Source organism: Trachurus japonicus, chromosome 16 (assembly GCF_045865225.1).
Source record: "Trachurus japonicus isolate A0001 chromosome 16, Traja_1.0".
In the NCBI taxonomy this organism is placed as follows: Eukaryota; Metazoa; Chordata; class Actinopteri; order Carangiformes; family Carangidae; genus Trachurus; species Trachurus japonicus.
Window position 1 is genome coordinate 20957907 of NC_140922.1, and position 21974 is coordinate 20979880.

The 21974-nt window shown below is 40.1% G+C and overlaps 1 protein-coding gene across 1 annotated transcript in view; it reads right to left on the bottom strand.

The window, feature by feature from the left end:
- Nucleotides 1-338: 338 nt before the first annotated feature.
- The window catches only part of LOC146972357 (transmembrane protein 65-like), a 33514-nt gene continuing 11878 nt past the window's right edge, over nucleotides 339-21974 (bottom strand). The window contains exons 3-8 of the mRNA XM_085802479.1: nucleotides 17827-17871; nucleotides 14429-14496; nucleotides 13242-13296; nucleotides 7820-7862; nucleotides 1685-1790; nucleotides 339-973 (exon numbers count right to left, since the gene is read on the bottom strand). Of these exons, the coding sequence (XP_085658605.1) occupies nucleotides 818-973; nucleotides 1685-1790; nucleotides 7820-7862; nucleotides 13242-13296; nucleotides 14429-14496; nucleotides 17827-17871 (473 nt within the window). The 3' untranslated portion in view covers nucleotides 339-817. The remainder of the gene's footprint in view (nucleotides 974-1684; nucleotides 1791-7819; nucleotides 7863-13241; nucleotides 13297-14428; nucleotides 14497-17826; nucleotides 17872-21974) is intronic.

Consider the following 21974-nt stretch of genomic DNA (forward strand, 5'->3'; position numbering starts at 1 on the left):
AGTTGCCAACTGGTGGTCATGGAGTGTGGAAGAGGCAGTTTGGCTTTGACGACTTAAGACAGTGATATCATTAAAAGGCAGACATACTTGTAAAACTAAGACATAATATACTTAATATGGGATGAGGCATTTATATATGCAAATGTAACTTTCTCTCCTTCATTCATCACCCTTCATATAACTGACTGACTGAGGAAACAGAGTAGAGGCCTTTAACATGGCTTTAAATACTTGTAACACTGTATGATGACATGGCTCTGACTGATGAGGATTTCTGAAAATATATCAGACAGCTTCAACGTCAAAATGCCATGAAGGAAGCTTTTTCCTTTTTTTTTGGAATCGGCTCTGGTACTGTTTTGTTTTCTTGCAAGTTGTTGTTTTTTTGTGATATTTCAGGGAGCCCTAACTTTCACAACTTTTATATTTGTTCCATTCAATGGACTCAGAGCAGAGGAGATGCACAGGCCACTGCAGTGTGTGTTAAAGAAATTAGTTTCAGCCTGTGTCTGTCAAGTCAAAACAAGGTGAGGTTACGGTGCAATAGTTGAAGTAGCAGCAGTCCAATGAATCAATGGTCTCATGTCTCCTCGAGAGACAGTCAAGTCCCTGTGCTTCAGTTAAAAAGTCCACTGTCAAATAGTATTTAAAACCCTCTTCGGAATACCTTTAGTTTGTTGGTTTGATTCAGCCTTGGGAAGTGATTAGACTGTATGGGCTCCATACACACCAGTCCACCAGTCAAGGCCAATCAGTCCCAGTTTAAAGTATTCGAATGGATTCCAAATAATATTTGTCTCCGGCAAAGTTGTCATTTTCAGTTTTTGCTGCTCTCTGTTGGAGCAGCTGGCGACTGTGTTTCCTCCCCCGCCTCCGTCTGGCCCTCCTTCTTCTTCTTTTCATCATCATCCTTGAAGAACAAAAGAGGAAACATACCAAGGATGCAGCCGATGCCAACGCCAAGGGCTTTGCCCTGAAGAGAGGTAAAGGAAAAGTAAGATTATACACATTTTAAGAGGCCATGTTTTGAAATAGCTAAATCTGCTAAAAATCTTTCTTTTTTTAACATGATGACTTACTCTTTTTATTTATTATACTTTCAGTATACCGTATTACTGTATATGATTATGCTTTTTCATCATTAAATTGTACTAAACCTTTAAATGCAGCGCCTGGCCTGCTGCTAGGAAAGATTACAAAGCCAGAAAACAACTATGTTGAATGCCTGAGCACTGACACATTGATTTCCAATTACACTTTGACATGTTTGCAAGAAAATAAAATAGGCTTTTCCCAACATGTCAGAACAATCTGTATGACCTTTTACAAAGAGCCAGGAACCTTTTCCTGCTGCATTAATTACTGAAGCTAATTAAAACTAATTACATTACGCACTTCAGCAGTCACAGCATATTGAGAAATTATTCAGGTGCAAATTTACTCACAGAATGATTGTGTGATGGAAAAGTCAAATCAAAGGAACAATACTGTGCAAAGACCTGGACTGGTGTGATGTTTATGATGCATTGCAACAAATGGAAACCATGAAAACACAAAAACAACACATCAGGTTGATTAACATTCACTCTGACTGGGTTTACATTGAGTGTTCATTAGTCTGAGTTTTTCACATTAAAAGAGCAGAGGCGGGTAAGGGGCTTCAGTGAGGGACAGTGGTACCAACCGAATGACAGCTGACTCTGGTCTGCCACATGTCAGCCTGTTTCGGGCTCAGGTCAGGAATCTGCATCCCCAGCCGAGACGCCAAGGCCTCCACATAACCTGCCAGTCTGAAGAGAGGGAGCGACAATTAATCACTTCTATTCAGTGAACTGTGAAGGTGCTGTGAGAGACAGACAGTGATGAATTGTGCCTGTCTTTTTTTAATTTCATCCTTCTTTCATTGTGACATTTCAGGAGACTGAAAAGTATGTTCAAACAGTTCAAACACAGAGACACAGTAGACATAAAGGTCAGTAATAGAAACACATGACTGAAGGAATTACATAAAGTCTGTATCCCATCATTTGAGTCTTTTCAGGTGTGAATTAGCTCTGAGTGTGAGGCCCTCGGCTCAGAGCTTCAGGTTTTATTCACAGGTTGAAAGAAAAATGTGACATTCAGAAAAATGTGGAAATTGTGTTTGTTCAGACTTTGGGTTATGACTGTAATTTGTTCCTAGATTCAATTTACAACCAAATATTCATGTTCTCCCTGCTGTTTCACATAATAGACTCCTGTTGATATTTCTCCACATTAAATGTCATGATTCATTAAACCACCCACAGAATGACACTTCCCCACTCCCACTGAGGAAAAACCTCAGAGTTTAATGACCAAAGTAATCAATAATAACAGCAAACACACTACATCAGCAAATTAATGTTCCAATCTGCTCCTTGTTGCTGCCAAAGACAGTGTGATGGAATAAAATGATTTCCGACACTTTGCACAGCTGACATTATAAAGACAGATGGCAGAAGACTGAGAATACTGTTTACAGAGTTATACAGTAAAATCTGAAACTCATCAATCATCCAAAACGTCTTTTTTCTTGTTCATTTCAATTCAAGTGGAACAATGTGTCTGATGTGAAGCACTGAATTATACTGCACGTCTACTAACGGATGAAGAGTTCTGTGTCACCAAATCAAATCACTGATCAAGAGCAACAGTGCCTCCAGTCATAATTATAGTCAACTCTGCCAAATTCAATAAGACAGACCTAAAATGTCATGATATCTTTTGCCAATTCAAGAGGCTGCAGTGACTAAAAAGGATTTAAATCATTACCAGCTCAGAAAAACCTCAGCCTCTGGCATGAGAACTACAGATTAGATGGATCACATTTAAAAACCTGAGCATGTGCATCTTTGTCGCAGTTCACGTCAATATTTCGGCCCAGGTCTGGGTCCGTCAGCAGCACTAATGGAGCCTCAGTTCGCTGCCCACACAAATAATCTGCAGCCAGAGCTGTCGGGTCCGAGGACTGATAAGTACCAAGCAGCATATTTAAGGGAAAGATTAGGAGAAGAGGAGAAGAAGCCAGCGTGTGTGTGTGTATGTCTGTTGAGAGAGGTGTGTGAGCCTGAAGCCCACGGCATTTCAGCACAGAAGGGGAAAAAAAGTAGAAAATGTGTAGTTTACCCATAATCAGGAGAGATATTCATTTGTCCAGTGTTTACATTGATTGATTGCACAGGGGCAGAGGAGTAATGTTGTCAAACTCTGTGATGGCAACAGGGGGCAGAATTGAGTCTCTAGTTTGACAGTCAGGGAAATGTACTGTGAGTATTTCTTTTCTGTTCTGCTCATAAAACGAATCTCAAACAGAGATAATCGAGACATAATGTGAGGGAACATGCTACATTTGTTTAAACTGTTTTGTTTTCTCCCTGGATCAATAAAACATAAATTCCTCATCAATCCAAATACCGCCTGCTGTGTTCACACGAGACATCTGATTTGTGTTTTGCCTACTGCAACAATGTCACAGACGCTCCCGCCTTCCAGTCAAGTTCAGTCCAAATATTTCACACGCTTGCGACAGCAAGACGGAAAAAAAAAATAAAGAAAAGAAATCAGGTCTTCATCGGAAAACAAAACACTGCAGTTTTCAAAGTCAGACATGATGAAATTTACTGAAAGCATAGCTATGAAAGACGAACTATCAGGAACAAAAGACAGCGTGGTAAATCTTGTGTGTTTTAAAATGACACTGGCGACACATCCCTCAACGTGATGGAGGGAGATTAAGCCGTGATATGAAAAAATATCTGCCGAAACTGAAGCACCCTTGAGCAAAACACTGAATTCTCTCAGGAGCACGACAGAGGCTTTAAAGACACTTGGAGGAAGTAAAGCAGAATGAGATTTTGCCTGGAGATCAATAAAGTGTCACACTGTATGTTAATCCTTCCTGACCTGCACAAAATTGAACTATCAATCATCCATTTATTCCTTGCCTTATTCTCGCTTTTTATGGCACAAGGTCATGATGTTATTATCCCAGACAGTCATTTATCCCAGACTGCAAATGTTTTAGGGTAGAGACCCAGTAGTAATTAACTTAAAGTCCCCTCTTTTTACTTCCTGGAGTTCACTAATGAGTCTTCTCCAAGTTTCTGCCCTGTTTTCTCCAACTTTATCTAATGCACTAATGCTTTTTAGGGCTCCTCGTCTGCCCCAGAAAACCACTGATGCATTGTGTCCATAGGAAACACAAACAGAAGCAGCAGCCGAGACCAAGACAAGCAGCAGCAGCAGCAGCAATAACAACCGGCTGAACGATCAGTGACTCATGACCTAAATTATATGGCCTTCAACAGGAATCATCTGGTTTGCTACAGGCATACAGGCAAATCTTACAAATTCCGCCAAGCTTATACCCACACACATGAAATACATACCCACAAATGTATATGAATACAGCTGCACAGCCTCCTCACCACAAGCACTAACATACAAACACACAAACACACAAAACAAACACACGCACATGCACACATTCATCTGGGATATTCTACACAAGGTAGAGCAGCGGAGCTCAGTCAGTGTCTCTTAAATGAGCAAAACAGACGTTGAGTGGGAGGATTTTCAAACAACCGCTGCAACATAATCGCTACAATATTGACCGAAAAAGCCTCTGGAGGAGCAGACTGTAGTGACAGCTCCATCTATTTGTGCCGTTCGCTTACAGGACTGACTGAGAAAACAGGCCTTTGTAGAGAGGCAGGTGACTTGACTGTGAGGTCTGGTGGATCAGCAGGTTCGTGTGGGGTTAACATCTTCATTCTGTCCCGCTCTCACCTCTGAGCTTCCTGTCTCTCTCCATCAACAGAGGAGATTACATCATATGTTCTGTATTATTATCCTTTTGATTTAATGTAGTATAGCACTGTCCTCCGTCTACAAGTTCACAGAATAGTGTGCACCAACAATCAATCTTGGCTTACACAAATATTAATAGAAACTATAATGTAGAAAACTGTACTTGTCAGATTTCTTCCTCTCGCCCATCCAGTGTGATTTAAAGGCACAAGTATGCTGGGAGGTTTCTGCATGACAATCCATTCTCGTATTGTCATTGAATAAAGCCAAAAAACCCTTTTTCCGAGTCTTTCCGGTAGATGGAAACTAAATGAAGGTCACACTAAGCACATTAACCACACTAAACTCAGCCTCTTTAACTTTTAACGTGGATCATTGAGGCAGGTGGGAACTATTCTGACTGAACGTCTATGCTCCAACATTGTTTGGAAATAAGGATTTTGATCTACTTCCAAGTGAAGTGCAGCGAGAATGTAATCCCAGCCAATTACAGGAAGCAACCTACAAGATGCAAATTCATGGGTACAACATCAGACACTTTACAACACAGCTGCAACAATTAGTCAAGTAATCACAATTTTTCAACTGCAAAAAAACAAAACAACAAATTACTTATGGTTGCTGTACATTTTGAAGGTACTAAACATGGGTTTGACAAGTACTTTTTCAAGAATTATTGACTTTTTTTTATTATAAAATATTTATCCATTGGCTTGTTGGCATGCATCTCTTCCTTTTCATGTCATAGCCATGAAGCAAACAAAAGCGACAGTTAGTTGTAACCTTAGTGCATTAGTATCATGATATTACTGTAAAATAAGATAATCTTAAACATACTCAAACAAAGCAATTAGATGTTTTACTATACCATGTTATTGACTATATAAGCATTAGTTGAAGCTAGTCCAAGGGGTTTTTCACTGTTTAAGAAGCTTGCCTGCAACTGGACACTGTGGATATAAAGTGAACTAAAAACCAATACTGCTACCAGTTTACAGTTAAGACTCTGAGGCATCTGGATTGTCCTCATGCTGCAACTTCTGATCAAATTTTAAAGCTACAATCTACTGAGATTCCTCCTCCACATACGTACAAGCCTCTAACCTGCCACAGAGGTGTTTTCGATTCGTATACACTCAAGCCTGGAGATGTAAACTATTGCAGTGAAGGACACCCGCAGGAGCACTACAAACAGCCTCCACAGACGCTGGCGTGAATCTATCAAAATAAAAAAAGAAAGCACTCTTGTCTGGTGTAATCGAGTCTTACCTTGACAAACTGGCCACAGGGGCTCTGCTCTCCAATTATGATTGATAGGCCAAAACGCACACATAGACACATAAATATGAGTGTGTCGACTGAGAGCCTTTACAGAGGCCACAACAACTCGGCTAATCAATCACACTGAAAAGGAGCACAGGCAACAACAGTGTCCGAGTGGTGTTTGTGTATTTATTCAATGTTTATCTATCTGTATTTAAATCAGAGCAACAGGCCATTACAGTACACTGATGATACATTGTTATATTACTCTTACTATTACTAAAGTTTTGTGACCAGTTCAGGCTGTGGAGCAGATTTGATTATTACCCTCCTGCCACTAGGGGGCTCTGGAGTGGAAAATGATCATGAATCAGCTCATTGAACTTTATAGGAGTTTCAATCATCTGAAAGGATCCAAGACAAAAACCCTGTCTCCTCTTCAGCCTCCAGATCTCATAGAGCTTGTTATGCTTTTATAGATCCCATACTGCATTTAACTGTCATTTGCAGCTGAAATGGACTTGATATTTTTTGTTTTGATTAATTTTCTCAAAAAACCTGGACATAGATTTGTTTTACACTGATAAAATCAAAGTAAAAATGAGAACAACAAAAAAAATCAACACAACCCTGTATAATAATTAAGTGAAGTTGATTTTTTTTCTTGTGATCTTGTGAAACTGGGCTTTAAGTATGCCAGCAGTAAGAGGAATTGTACATCATACATTATAGTACCTTGAGAACCAAGATAATGGATAAAGTGCACACTTCCTTATATGCCACACAAACCTTGAATGCCTCAGTACATCAAATGTTCACCAGACTGATCAGACCTGGAGTGCTCACTGATCACCATGATAAAATACTCCCAGTACAAGATTTGATTCAATCGCAGTATGATTAAGTAAAAAAATAAATAAATAAAATAAAGAAGCCAAATGTGAGTTTTTGCCTTTGGCACTCTGACCTTTGTTCGCATCAAGAGGTACAGCTCCCTACCAAGAGCTTCAGCTATTGTTGACAATTAAAGTTTCATAACTAATGTTTCTTTTACACCAAGTAAACAGCTGTTGGCTATGGCAAAACCTTGGGGTTTCCTATCAACCACATTGTGTTATTTCTCTTAAATGATTCTAAAAATCCAAAATGAGGATATGTGATGAGACCATGATGTGTGGGATGGGTAACTTAAGAGTTATCTTATACATTTGTTCATTACTAGTTTAACATTAAGCTGAACCAGATCAGAGCAGAAATGGAGACATAACCTCATTTATACACCTTACTCAAACGGTCTTGATTTTATCAAACCGTGCTAATAGGTTTAAATTACCAGCCGTGTTTTTTTATTTATGGTAATATCCATTTCATGCTCTGCAAAACCACAGCAGGACAAAAACCTCTTGTGGCTGTGTTTCATTTTCTCTTCTGCTGATCACACTGATCTTCCTCGAGGCCAAAGTCAATAATTACTATTTAACACTTAACACTCTAATGACACAGCCTTCACTGGAGGGAGCAGAGTGGGATGGAAAACCTCTCTGTATTTAACATCATGAAAAAGGAAGTTGCAGGTATCAATAATTACAGTGAACTTCCAACACCAACCTGCCATGATTTGCAGAAACACAATAGCTGCATGGGTTGGCCCGCTCATACGAAACAGTGTGTGTGTATGTGTGTTGCTGTGTGTGTCTGTGTGTGCGTGCGTGTGTGAAATTCTTACCCCAGTCCTGCCAGATCAGACACCAGGTTGCCAAGGGCAGCAGCTGCAGAAAATGTGAGAAGAGAAAGAGACATGATCTCAAAATGAGTTAGGAAATTGAGGTTTGTGTCGAGCACAGCCAAAAGGTACAAGGCACTGAATGTGTTTGTTAGGAAACTGAATTTGTCTGTGAGAGAAGAAAAGAATGATCTGTCTGCCAATCACAAGCATTTACCTCGAAGTGTGGCACCATTCACACTGAAATGTTACTAAATTTAGTACATTCAGTAACAATATACTGTATTTAAGCTATAATGGAAGACACAGAGCCTGCCAGAGTCAAATGTAATTTGGTTCATGCGTCATGACATCAGTACTAATGTACCGAAATAAAAGCTGGTGAGCTGCACACAGTGTTCATCAAACATGGAGGATAGTGTAGTGGTGGTGTGGGTACAGCATCAGAAATATAGTGTCCTGTTCCTTTTCTTTATCAAACCACAAATCTGTAACAAGCACTTCAAACACTTTCCTCTACCTTGTGGTAGTGGCCATTTGCAATGCATAGCGAGAGCAAAAAGCAGGAGGCAGCATGTTTAAAGCAGACATTTACCATTTGATTATTTATCCCATAACTAACTATGAAGCCTAATCTAATTTCTAAATATAAAATCAATTATAGGTGAGTGATTTTCCTTAAAATAACCATACATTGCTTATTTCTACCATGTGGCACAAGATATGATGGACAACCACAGTGCATTGTGGGCTGAGTAATGAGGCAGATGCGCCTCTGAAGCCCATATCAGTGTTGACTCGCTCCCCGAGCCTCATAACTTCACATGAATAATGTGAGCGGCAGAGTAGCACTTGACAAAGTGCCCAAGGAGAAGAGGATGAGGGCACGGTGAAATGACTAATGAAAAAGGACCAAGGAGCAAATCCAAGTGTCATCGTGTCTGAATATTTTCTGGTTTCTGCCACTGAGCGAAGCAGTTAGTAGTGAGAGCAGGAGATCAGGAGTCGGGAGACGCTGCCTTAAACAATCTTCTGATTTCTGTTCCTGTTGAAGCTGCTCCCAAAAGACAGAATAAAAGCTGCGCTGTGCTTGTGTTCCCTGTATTGCTGGTGACCCTGAGATCAGAGTGTTGCTCTGAGAATTGAAACCCTCAGGGGAACTGAAGCAAAGCAGCAGTGCCATTTCTGCTAAGACTCAGTCTCCATCTAACTCTGGCAGGAGGTCTTCACTCTGATCTTTAAACTGCTGTAGCTACAAGGACTCATTTACAATCTGGATACAACACACATAAATGTCCTGTTGTATGTTGATTGATAACACAATTACATTTACACTTGAGTTCAATGTGGTCCCAATGCGTCTCTCTGACCACCTCTGGAGGGGGTCTGACCAAATGGATTACAATTTGTCATCAATGCATCTGGGCTGCATGTACAATAAGATTACCTAAAATTAATTTCAATGCCAAATGTACAAGGGGTTAAGGCTGAAAACAGTAAATGAAATATCCAACAAATGTCCACTGGCTGCAGTTGCTTTCTGCCAACTGCCATCTCATACAAAACCATCAACATCAGCTCAGAGGAATTCAGATAAGACTTGATTCAACAAGCGATGTAGTCTAAATAGGAACATTTGTATGTGACACATGGTAGATATTGTTGACTGTGACCCAGCAGACCTACGTATGCGGGGAGACTTGCAGGTTAGGTGTATTTGCCTCTGATCAAAGATGTTAGCGTTTCCATGTGAGAGGTGCTTTGGATGAGAGAGGCAGGGCCACATGAAGCCAAGTCTGCAAGTTTGTTATTCTGAGCCAATCAATCGGCGCCAAAAAACACATTTAGGCTAAATAAGGAGATTTTACTGGTATTTTCAACAGTAGGAAAAAAAGTTTCGGGTAGGGTCAGACAGTAAGTCCTTGACTAAGACGGTGACCATGAGGAGAAATGTGATGTGATTTAGGTGATTTTGATGATGCATTTCATGTTTAATTGTATAATGTTTTGTTTTTAACATTTTAGTGCCACGTACTTGAATATTTCTGGGTGGATGACTCTAGATTTGAACATTCGGGCAATGCATTAGACATCTGGTTCTTCTTTCTTTGCAATGTTATAGGTTCACAGTAACAAATAAACCTTTTTATTTTTTGGTGATTTGAAAATCCAAGAGGGCTGGGTATGTGGGAACAACATGAGTCTATGTTCTGCTTCTGGTCCTTGACTAAAGCATTGCCCTAAAGAAAATTGACTATAGATCATCCAAGTTGTGGCCATGAAATAGAGGGTACATGAATGCATTTATTGTGGCTCTGGGCCCCTTGTTAATTAACTTTGGTTGGATGTTACTAATATTAGTCATGTCAATTTTGATATCTAGTCAGGGGTGAAAATGTTCTCTGAACAACCAAATATTGTGTGTAGAATTATAACATTGGCTTTTCTATCAGCAAAACATATTGTTTTAATTAACTAAAAATAATACAAATCAAACAGTGTCGGTATAGACAAGTGTGTGAGGACCTAGTGGACTTGTTATCAGAGCTGGCGACATGAATTCTCTAAGAAGGAGTAATGATGAGCCTGGTTAGTTTTAGGAAGTTGGGTTTGTTAAGTTAAAAGTCTCATAATTATTGATGTGGAATTAAAATATTCTGCAGTGGTTAAACATCAAATCTCTGTGCAAGCCCGTGAAGTGGCAGATGTAATGGAGAGCCCTTCAGGCTCCATTCTGTGGTCCAGCAGCTCAAATGTAATTACAAGACAAGATCAGTAGTCTGCCACAAGGAGTGTTCTCTCTGCATCAGATTCACACATCCACACACACCTAGAGACACACAGTTCACTGAGTTAAGACAAGAGACAGTAGTTCCTATATATCTTTTTTTTAGTGACTAAAGAAATTTGGCCTTTAAGGGAACATATAGATTTACTGCTCTTTTGATCTCATTCTTTATGATGAAATCTTAAAATCTTTCTCGAGAACTTCCCAAAAGTTTCTAGTCCTGAAGCTAAACCAGTGAAACTGTCAGCACCAGTGACCACTGGTGGTTAAATGGGCCGTGAAACAATGTGCAATAACAAACATGAGACAGTGGGAACCATTTATTGGTCTCTATAGCTCTTGTCTGTGAGGCTTACCTACCAGCTGTAATCTGAAGGTCATAATGCTCACAGACTGAGAAATGGAAAACTGTATACGAGCAATGTTGAACTAATAACTGCAGTAAATATACAGCAGTACAGCCACACAAAACACAAGTATACTCTTTATGATTAGGCTTTTAAAAGTGAGGAGTATCTGTATCAAAACATATTTACAATAATGAGAATCTGGGTCCTTGAAGGCAACTCTCTACAGCATGGGGCGATTTTGTGTTTTAATAACTTAAGCTGTCATTTAAAAAAAGAAGAAGAAAGATTTAATCCTATTTTGAGAGTTTCACACCATTACCTCTGGTTAAAATACATAATTAAATCAGCTCAGGAGCAGAACATTTCCTAATGTGGCTGCCTCCATCTCCATTTGAGCTGCGATATGTTTGCCCCTTAGCGAATGTGTAACTGCTGGACTGGACTGCAGACTTGACACTAGTGGTAAATCACTGTGGACTGGGTTAGATAACTCCAGCCTTTTGATTTGCAGACCTCTGAATGTCCCCGATGCAGCAGATATGAGTAAAAGAACAACTGCTGTGAAAATGGAGCCTGGGTGATAGAAACTGGGCTGCGGCCGTGAAATGCTGCAGAGAAAGAACAGAAGCTGTTTCTGTTGTTTTATCCATCAGTGTCTGTGTGGGCTCCTGGGTAGTCGCACACTTTCTCTTTCTTCTTTTTTCTCTCACTTTTTTAAGGGGTTTTCGGCTGGGGCTGAAAAATTCTCGCCACACAGAGATAACAGCGTCTGCCTGTCAAACTCCTAGAAGCTCAGCTGAAATTGAATTTGAAATTTTCTGGCTGAGTTTGCAACCTGATAACTGAGGTTATTAATCCCAGTGGGCCTGAATTCTCTCCTTTGGCTTCATCAAGATCACAATCTCTCACCAAAATCCCCAAGTCGAAAACTCTGTTTGACTTGGAAATCTACATGAGCAGGATCAGAACCAGAAGCATGTTTGACAGACGTTAAGCTCCTCAGAGTGGAGATTCACATCTTCACCTCTCTACACTTTATCCCTCATGGATCAATGCTCCTCGCTCTGGTGTGCAGTGGTCAAGTTATTTGGATCCCTCTTGCTCCCAGTGAAGCCCAGTGTCGGTGCTTCTCCCACCTCTGCTCTGTTTGGCGTTTGACTCATCCAAGTGTTTCAGAACTGAGTCGGTTTGATGTTTGAGAGTTCGAGCTAAAAACAAGTTCACAACCGACATCACCTCCAGCAACAACAACACCAGAATAACAAAAGGAGAGATGGGACCTGCAGAGTGAGAGTAGACGAAGTAGAAGCTTTGTTCTTGTGGACATGACTGACAACTAGAAAGTAAAAAAAAATCTGGATTTATAGCTGCATGAGCGTAAATTATTAAACACAATCTGATTTGCCAATAGATACAATTATTCAGTCTTTCTAGTACATAATGGTCAAATGTTATAAATAGGAACCGTTTTAATGCTTCATCACGCACAAAAAAATGAGACAATCATCCTGTCTGCATTCAGTCATTGTAACTGTAACACAATAATAATAACTTCAGCGTCTCTCCCAGACACACAGAAGAGGAACAGGTAATAACATAAAAATGCAAATGTCCTTCTTTGAGCTAAATAGATATTACTACAACCATTTAATCTGCCGGTTAGCAGTATTATTATATATTCATGAATTATTAAATGATTATCCTCTCGGCCAGACACTCACGCTGACACTTTACCGTCCTCTAATGTTATCTCACTTTATTTATTTAGGATTAGTGCCATTGCAGTTGTTGGAGTGTTAGTTGGCCGAAAATAAAAATGACTCTTTCTATCTATTTTATTTTTCCTTTGTGGAAGTGCATATCACTATCTTTACAGTAGGATAAAAACAGCGTGCAGCACCTGCAGTCTGGTAGACACTAAGTCTAAGTAATGCCATCACATCAAACAGTATACTCACCTGGGTTAATCTGAGGAATTAAACTACATCACTACAGACATGTAATTCACGTATGAACTGGTATGTTTACAGAATTTACCAAAGTAGCTTTACAACAAGCAACATGGACGTTTCCCTTGTGTTGTCAGTGCAGGCTTTACTATCATTGTGCAAAAATCCTTTATCAAATCTTTGTGTTTTTAAAAGGATATCAAGCAAAATAAGAATCAAGCAAATGAGTATTAGTAAGAAGAAATAGTGGAAAAAACTCACCACATCGACACACACACGTTTAAAAACAAAAATGAAAACATTAAGAAGATGACATTAAGATCATGACATTTTCATACCTGCCATAGTTGAAATGCCGAGGATAACACCAATGGATAACTCAATCTGTGTGCCCTGTGGAAAACACACAGATTACAGATGTTTGGAATATAAATAATAAGCATACAGTAACAGCAATATAAATAGTAAGGGTCAGTGCTGAGGCTTACTTTATAACAACTGTGCATCATAATCTTGACTAAATATTGAAGGTCCATGATGTCAGTTTGTTTTAATCTGTAGTACTGACAACTTTCTCTGTGTAATGGAGATATTTTCATTCTCAACAAGATCGTTGACCTTTTTTTTTTCCTTTCTCACTTATAAGTCTTATCCGAAATGCCAGAGCAGGGTTTTTTTTTTTAAATTTTAAACCAGTAAAGTGGTCATCACTGTTCAACTGCAGCCTCTAATCAGAGTCTGTGCAACTGTACATCTGGACTGCAAGTAGCAAATAGAGAGAAGGCTCTGGAAGACATGAGAACAACCAGACCCGTGCAGTTACTTACAACATTTATTACAGAATGATTTCAATAAATTCACAAACACAGACCAGTAGAATCCAGACCAAAAGTGTGATTATGTATTGGTTTGACTCTTCTTGTGTTTGATGAACCCCCTTATGAAAAGAGTGTAAATATTCTTATTTTGGGCCAAGCACAGCATTTCAAGATGTCCCATTTAGATGTACCGTATTGTCTTCTGTTTGTTTCTTTTGTATACATTCTTTTCTCTGCATTTCTTTTCCCACAATCCTGTTGAAGCCCCAAAAGAATTCATCATCTTCTGTTAAAACGTAAATAACCCCGCTATGCAAGTAGACTTATTAATTCATTAATCCAGTCTCATGCACTTTCCCCTGGGTTTAGGTTTTATTATCTGAACAACTTTGCAAAGATTCACTAAAGAACGATGTGTTGGATGTACAAAGACAAAGAGAAAAGAGCACAGAGAAACAGAGATGAGAGAGTTTGCTGTGCAATGACAAAGATAAAACAGGAAATGTACAGTGGCATCAAACAAACTTGATTTGCTTTTCTCCTTCTCCCTTGATAGTTTTTTTCCAAAGTTTCCTGCGGTATCGGGAGCACAGCATATTCTCCATGCACAGGCTACCCCCCGTGGAAATCAAACTCCGAGCTCTGAATACATCTCCCCACTCACCGAGCTGCCGGCGACCACAGCTCTGCATGAAGCTGATACTTACGGCAACAATCATGATGCAGTTGTCCAGGAATCCAAATCCAACAAAAGGGAGAGCGTTGTGCAGCAAAACTGTAAAAGAACAAACACAAACAATCAATCCCCAACAGACAAAGCAAACAAAAGCTATGCAGATTAGACAACATACATTATACATTCAACATAATCAAGCCTGGCAGAACATAATGAACACAAACACAGAAGATATAACAGCATGGTTTCACTAAACATATTCTTATAGGTTGCTGTAACAGATGAAATTGCAGAACCATGCACCAAAAAGACTTCAATCTGCAGGTGTGTTTATAAATCCATATTCTTAGTACAGTATGTTGCAGAAAACTAATTATGAATAAATTATTGCTGTGTAAGATCTAGGCTACATGTCCCAGATAACAGTGAAGATGAACCGATTGGAATCATCCACTCTCAGACTCTCGAATTCATGAAGTGGTTGCTATGTTTAGCTTAACAGCTTATGTAAAACCTCAGTGTCAAGTGTTCTCCTCTGGCACATGTTGGTACATGGGAACTAGGTAAAGAACATTTTTTCCTACAGTATTCCCTAATCTGGGAGGCTCAGTATGTGACATACGAAACAAGGTACAGTATGTAACTTCAACTTTAAATTCTAAGGAAAACATATAAAGTAAAAGCACAGTTTCAATTATACAAATCGGCAGCAAAATGTAAATAAAACCTTAAACTCTGAACTGGAAAGGTCTCGGAAAATGAAAAAGGTTCAAGTTTGACATTTTGTGTAAACAGTGTCATTAATATGAAGCATCTTTTTTACAATAATACCCCCCCCCCCCCCCAAAAAAAAAAAAGCTATTAGAATATTTATACCAGTTTGTGTGTGTAGGTGTAATGTACAGTGTAATACACTGTCGGTGCCGTGGCAGTGAGTTTGAAATGTCATCCACAGCCTGAGGAAAGTTCAGTCTCTTCTAGTTGAAGTTGAAGTGAAGTTCAGTCTGGTTCATGTAAATGATCTGCAGAGGAATTGATGGCTTCAAGCATTAACGCTGCTCAACACTTTATTTCTTTCCTACAGTTGTCTCTCTGGTGCAGTCTGAGCCTCGCTACACAAAACACCTACTCACTCACATGTTCAACATGGAATACTTTAATACTGTAAGAGCACTCCATCTCTCAAGACGAAGACGTGCTGAGTGAAATCCTGGTGTTTGGTGTGGATGCTGCTCTGTGCAAAAGCAAACAAACTAGAACTTCTGCAGTGTTTGATAGAAGACATTTGTTTGGCTTGTTGTTCCTCTGGTATCCTTCTATAAATTCACCACTTACTGGTACAATGACACCAAGTTACATCACCAATCAGTTAAACTCAGAAGCTGTCCCTACAGTCAAAATCTTTCTCTCCCATGGCTACAACAGGAACCAGTTGAAAAATGTCTTTCTGTGATCTTTCATGCAAAAAGAAAAAAATATATACATGGATACATGGTTGGTTCGTATTTATTTGTGTATTTATGTATTTCAAAAAAATGAAGAAATATTGGGTGACTTTTTTTTTTTTTTTTTTAAATATATGAGACCTGATTGGCTCCAGCCCTCTGTGACCCTACATGGATTAGCGATATAGCTAATGGATGGATGGATATGTGAGACCAGGGTCAATTTGTTCCTAACTGCATTCATACTCACTCAGTTTGGTCAGCAAACATGCAATATTCACTACATTCATTCACCACTCAGTCGGTCAGTCAGTTTAGGTCTGACTGCTATGAGTCATGTGTTCAACAGATCTTTTTGTAGATCTGAGAAGTCATGACATTTTTTCCACACAAGTCATCAACATGTGTAACGCCCAGTCAGAGAGATACAACTAAGGCAACAACACACAGGCCTTTCTGTGCTGAGGGAATGCATGTGTGCTGTGTTGAACTGTGTCAGTCTGCTGAGTCGATGTTTCCCTTGGTGTGTTATCTTTACTGAGGAGCTGGAGCAGGAAAAACAGCATTTCATCACAGCCAGAGGAAGAACTGAGATGTTTCTGTTTGCCTACACTCACAAAGATCTCACTGTCAAAAGTATACTGTGAGAAAAGAAAACACTTGATGATATGAACTATGCTTATCCAGCAGACGTCCCATCCTCTTAGCTGCAGCAGCAGGAGGAGGAGGAGGAGGAGGAGGAGGAGGAGGTGTTAAAGCCTGTGAGGTCATGTCAGTAACTCAGCACCAGAGAGTGAAGGAGCTTGCATGAGTTTCCTGTGTGTGTTTGTGTGTGCAGGTGGATTGCATGTGTGTGAGTGTGCACATTTTTGACCTTCTGTATGATCTAACAGTTACTGTTACATCGAACATAACTACATTGAGCCTCTTCAGATCGACACTCACTCACATCGAAAATGTTTCTGCTCCATTCACATTAATTCATATCAGTTGAAGCGCCTTGTTCCTCAGCTGTACAGCTCTGGCTCTTAGGCCACTGTCAAGTTCACACGTTTAAAACATGCAACAACACTAGCTACATGAGCAACAGCAGAGGAGTTGACTGTGACTGTATTTTTTTCCTGTGATCAATGCAGTGTATGATCTATCACACTGTCATAAAATAAAATAAAATTCATTCCTCTGACTAAAAGCTCTGCTTCAAAGTAAATGTCATAAATTTACAAAAAAAATAATATCCAAGTATAGACTAGTGAAGATACTGGAAAAATATACTTTTTTTTGGTTGGAGATCCTGGAAAAATGGTTCAAAAGTCCAAGCCCCTTTCCTCAGACTTCTCTCTGAAGCCACGCCTCAGAGTATTAAATTACTTGGTTGCAATCAGGGTGTGGAGAGGATTTCAAGCAATTCAGTAAAAAATGCCACAGAATAAGATCCCCAACCCTATCTTTAAGTAAAAGTGCTTAGTTACTGTCCAACTTCTAATAAAACCAGTCCACAGCAAACAGAGACTGAATCTTTTATGTGCTATTTAACACTACAAGGAAGATAATCAACCACATAAAGTAAGTGGAAGCTAACGGGGGGGATGTGTCATTATTATTCTGTCAAAAACAACAACAACTGCTAATCCCAGGATTACATATTCTAAATTTAAAATTTAAAGCTTTTGTCTATTTGTTATTCTTCATTGGCTACTATTTCAGGCTCAATAATGTATAACCCTATTACCCAGGCCCATATATAGTATGTTCTTTCCTTTGCTGTGAACCAAAATAAAACTCAATAATCCTCAGTAATTCTAATTAACACAGATCCTTCATGAATCATTCTTGTTGATCGAAGGTTAAATGAGGGACATCAATCAAAGCTGTCACGTCACAAGGTTAATAAGCATTTGTCAAATCAATGTGCTCACTTAATCATTGTTAAATACACATATAAATCAAAACTCGTTAAAAAAAAAAAGTTTAGACTTCTTACCGTATCTCAACTGTGCTGCAGTAGGTGGTGCAATTTCAAGCTGCCCTGAAAGGAAAAGAAGAAAAAATTACTTATTAAAAACACACACACACACACATCTCCTGTGGCCAATGTTCCAATGCAGGGGAGAGGACAGCATAGTTGTCATATAGTGAGACATTGAGCCACATGTCAGATGAGATTGAAGGGAATCAAGCAGGAAGAGGAGAAGAGAGCGTCTCCCTTGTTGCCTTTTTTTTCTCTCTCTCTCCGAGTGAGACACAGATGGGGACAGAGGTTCGAATCGGGCCTCAGAGGAGGTCTGCCTGCACGCTGATTATTATAATTTCTGTATAGCGGTGTGTTTGTGTCTCTGTGTGTGAGACAAAGAGGCACAGAGAAAGGGAGGAAAACTATAGGGTGTGGGAAACCACACCATGAACAGATTTCACAGCGATAACATCGACTGATAGAGCGTGGATGAAAACAAAATCACTTTACTTTACAATCTAATCACAGCTTTTTAACACCTGTGTGTGGCTTTTAGTTAGGGCTGGTTCAGGTAGCTCTGAACCATTTTATAGCTACGCTGCTATAGGCTTAGACTGCTGGGGACACATCTGGTTACACAGAGCCCTCTCCTTTCCTTTCCTCTCCTCTCCTTTCCTCTCCTCTCCTCTCCTCTCCTCTCCTCTCCTCTCCTCTCCTCTCCTCTCCTCTCCTCTCCTCTCCTCTCCTCTCCTCTCCTCTCCCCCCCCCTCCTCCCCCCCCCTCTCCTCTCCTCAGTATATTTTTGAACTGTCATTTTCTGTTGTACTTTGTAGTTTGGCCTTGGTGTCTCGCACTCTCTCTGTGTTTCCGCAGATCCACCGGAGCTCCATCTCTCTGCACCAGCCGCCGCCTGCATAGCCCCCCCCCCCCTTTCCCCTGCTGCTAGACCGGCCTCTCCTCCCTTCCCATGGACCAGTCTACCACCCAGTCCTCCCATCGAGCTGGCCAGCTCTCCCTGCCCCCCCCTCCCCTCACCAGAAGCTTCATCAACTCCTGCTAACATTTCCATATTTCGCACATTCTGTGACATAAACTGTAAACTGTTTTCTTGTCTGTAACAACATCTATTGCACGTCTGTCCGTCCTGGGTGAGGGATCCCTCCTCTGTTGCTCACCCTGAGGTTTCTCCGATTTTTCCCTGTTAAAAGGATTTTCCATGGAGTTTTTCCTCAGTCGATGTGAGGGTCTAAGGACAGAGGATGTTGCTACGATGCCATGTAAAGCCCTTTGAGACAAACTGTTTGTAAAAACGGGCTATACAAATAAAATTGCCTTGCCTTGCCTTGCCTTGTGATGAGGAGTAAAAGAAACTGTCAGACTGGATGCAGATGCATTAAAGCTTCCATCACTGAACTGTGAAGCAACTGTGTACGACTAGAGATAATTATATTGGTTTAAGGACTGATGATACAAGACAGGATCATTTCCTCTTCAGGTTCAGTGAAATTGAGTTTACTGCTCTGAGGTCAGTGGAAATAATAGTCTGCACAATGAAGTCAGCTCTGTCTCTTACAGGTGTGTATGTGTGTGTGTGTGTGTGTCCATGTGTGTATTCAGACACAGGTTAATACAAGTTCAAATTAGAGTGATAGGCAAAATCCAAATTTTCTCTCAGGGAGGAAAACTTAAATCACCAATTATCGACTCAGGGTGAGAGTTCATCTTTTCGTGTTAAGTACAGTTCGACTTTGGATGAAATTATGCGAAAAACTTGCTAAGTTCGCTCCAGAATTAAACCTGTAACAGCATTAAAGGTAAAGAACAATATCCACAACACAAAAGCAACTCTCTCCATTCTGTCAGCTCTCCCCTCCCATCACCTGCTCACCTCCTCCTCTCCTTTCAGTGTCACATTACAAGCTTCCTATACGACTGTACACTCCTCACATTCAGCCCTCAGCTCATGTTGCTTACACAACAACGGACGATTGTTTGCCTCATTGACAACACTTTTATTAGCACTGTGGAAAAAAGAAGCTGCTGACACATGCTGTACATTCGCTGTCTGTCACTGCCTTCATCTGCAGCTCCTGCTGCATTTGTAAAGCTTTTCTTCTAATTTCCCCCATGAGCATTGTCACAGCTGTTATCTTATTCTACAGGTTTTTGGGGAAAATCCTCTCAGCTATAAAAACTTAAATACAGCAAGACAGGAGGTAACTGGCATGAGATGAAGATCCTATTCTAAGAAGACGGATGCCTCTGGCCATTAAATACCACATTTTGGATGTATCGCTCATACGGGGGTTGTTTTAGGATTTAATTAAAAGCTTTCAGTGATCCTCCTGCGTTTGCCAGTGAGCCGGCGCTGTCAGAATAACTATGACTCTATGACTTTTCTCATTGAAACCTTAAACCCAGACCATCCCTTGGGATATAATAAATGCTCATTAAGAAGTAGTCCTCTGAAGAAAGTAACACTGGCTGGTTTATTAAGGCTGCAGCCTCTTTGTGGAAGACAGTTGAAAAGTTATAAAACTATTTTCTATTTCCTAATGAGCTCCACCAGTATAAGACTTGGGAGGGTCAGTTAAATTGGTGATTTACTGAGGCGAAGGTACAAGCGTCAAACAGCAGGCCTCACTCTCAGTATTCAAAACTGTTCTAGTCTCCTTCTTAACAGATGTTTCCAGTGGGCCTGAACCTGTGATCCCTGTAGACAGACAACAGAGACTAATCACTGGAAAACTTGCTGTAGTTACTGAATGTATTGAAAACCCACTTAGTTTTAGCTCTCATACAACTCAGCTGACAGATGTATGGGCTCATGGGTTAATATGTTAATGTGTTATGTTAAAACTAGGGAAATATCTGAACCACAGGATTAAACGTTAACACTGATGCACACATTCTTCTGTAAGATGAAAGCAGCAATTTCCCTTGATGTTAGTCAAAATCTGGCCCTTTTACAAAATGTCATACCTCGTTACAATTATCACATTGTGATCCATGCTTGTTTTGACGAGTCTATAAGAATTAAAAGGAATAAGCAATATTAGTAGTTGTTGAAGCTCCAGAGAAACAATGTTGCAAGATGTAACTGAGTTTTGCTGTAGTGCCGGCTAATCTTATTAAAAATGTTATAGTTTTTTCCACCTGTCTCAGACAGGAGACACTGTTGTCCTACGCTGCTGAACGATACATAAATGCAGCCCAGTGATCGATCAAATCAATGACTTTAATCTGCCCCACTTTGGAAGGAAAGAAATGATGCACTACATCGTCATGGTCCAAAAGAGAAGCCAATTCCCACTATATTTTTTCCATCACTTAAATGAGAATGAGGCCAAATGACAAAATCAGCTGAGTCACCGTCATCATGGGAAAAAAAACCCATTAACTAGAAGATTTCTTTTCCTTTCTCAATTCACTGGGCCTCATCCAGCCATTTGTTAGAGCTGTGATAGCTGACATGTCTGACTTTTGCCCCCAGAACTCAGCTGGCACCGAGCATTGACGGCAGGGAGTCTCCACATGAGGACTCAATCCAACCAGGCTGGAGTGGTGAAAACATTCAAGAAGCTGTGATAATTAAGTAACCATAGGCATAAGCCATATTTAATTCCTCTAAACCCCTTATCTGCCATCCTCCTGCTGAACAATCACATGTGCACCAACCACTTGACATCTGATAAAGGTCGCGTTTACAGATAAAAAGAAAACACAATTTGTCACCATTTTGGCGACATACCAAGAATTCAACTTTTAATTACCAAGTAAGCAGCAGAAATTCTCTACTCTACTTATACCTTCATGTAACTCGATTGCACTGAATGCAAAAGGCTCAACTGAGAGCCTCGTTTCTGGAATTAAGTCTCAGAGCTCCATCTACAAATATGTAGACTGTGTGTTTGTTATTTTGGTTGTCTTGTTCCTCCTAAGATGCTTTTTGCTCTGAAATTGAGGAAAACCATTGAGTTTTTTCTTTAGTGCTGCAATATAGAAAACACACTTTTTGTCTTGTTTTCTGGTTTTGATGGATGACTCATTTCAAACTCTTTATGCTGGTGCAGCGGGAATTTGACGTGTGAGCAGGGCTTTGGAAATAGGAGATAAGTCTGTGAAGGAACCCGAAAGCCAAGCCCTCTCTCAGCAGAACTCAGCTATGATGAATTAAC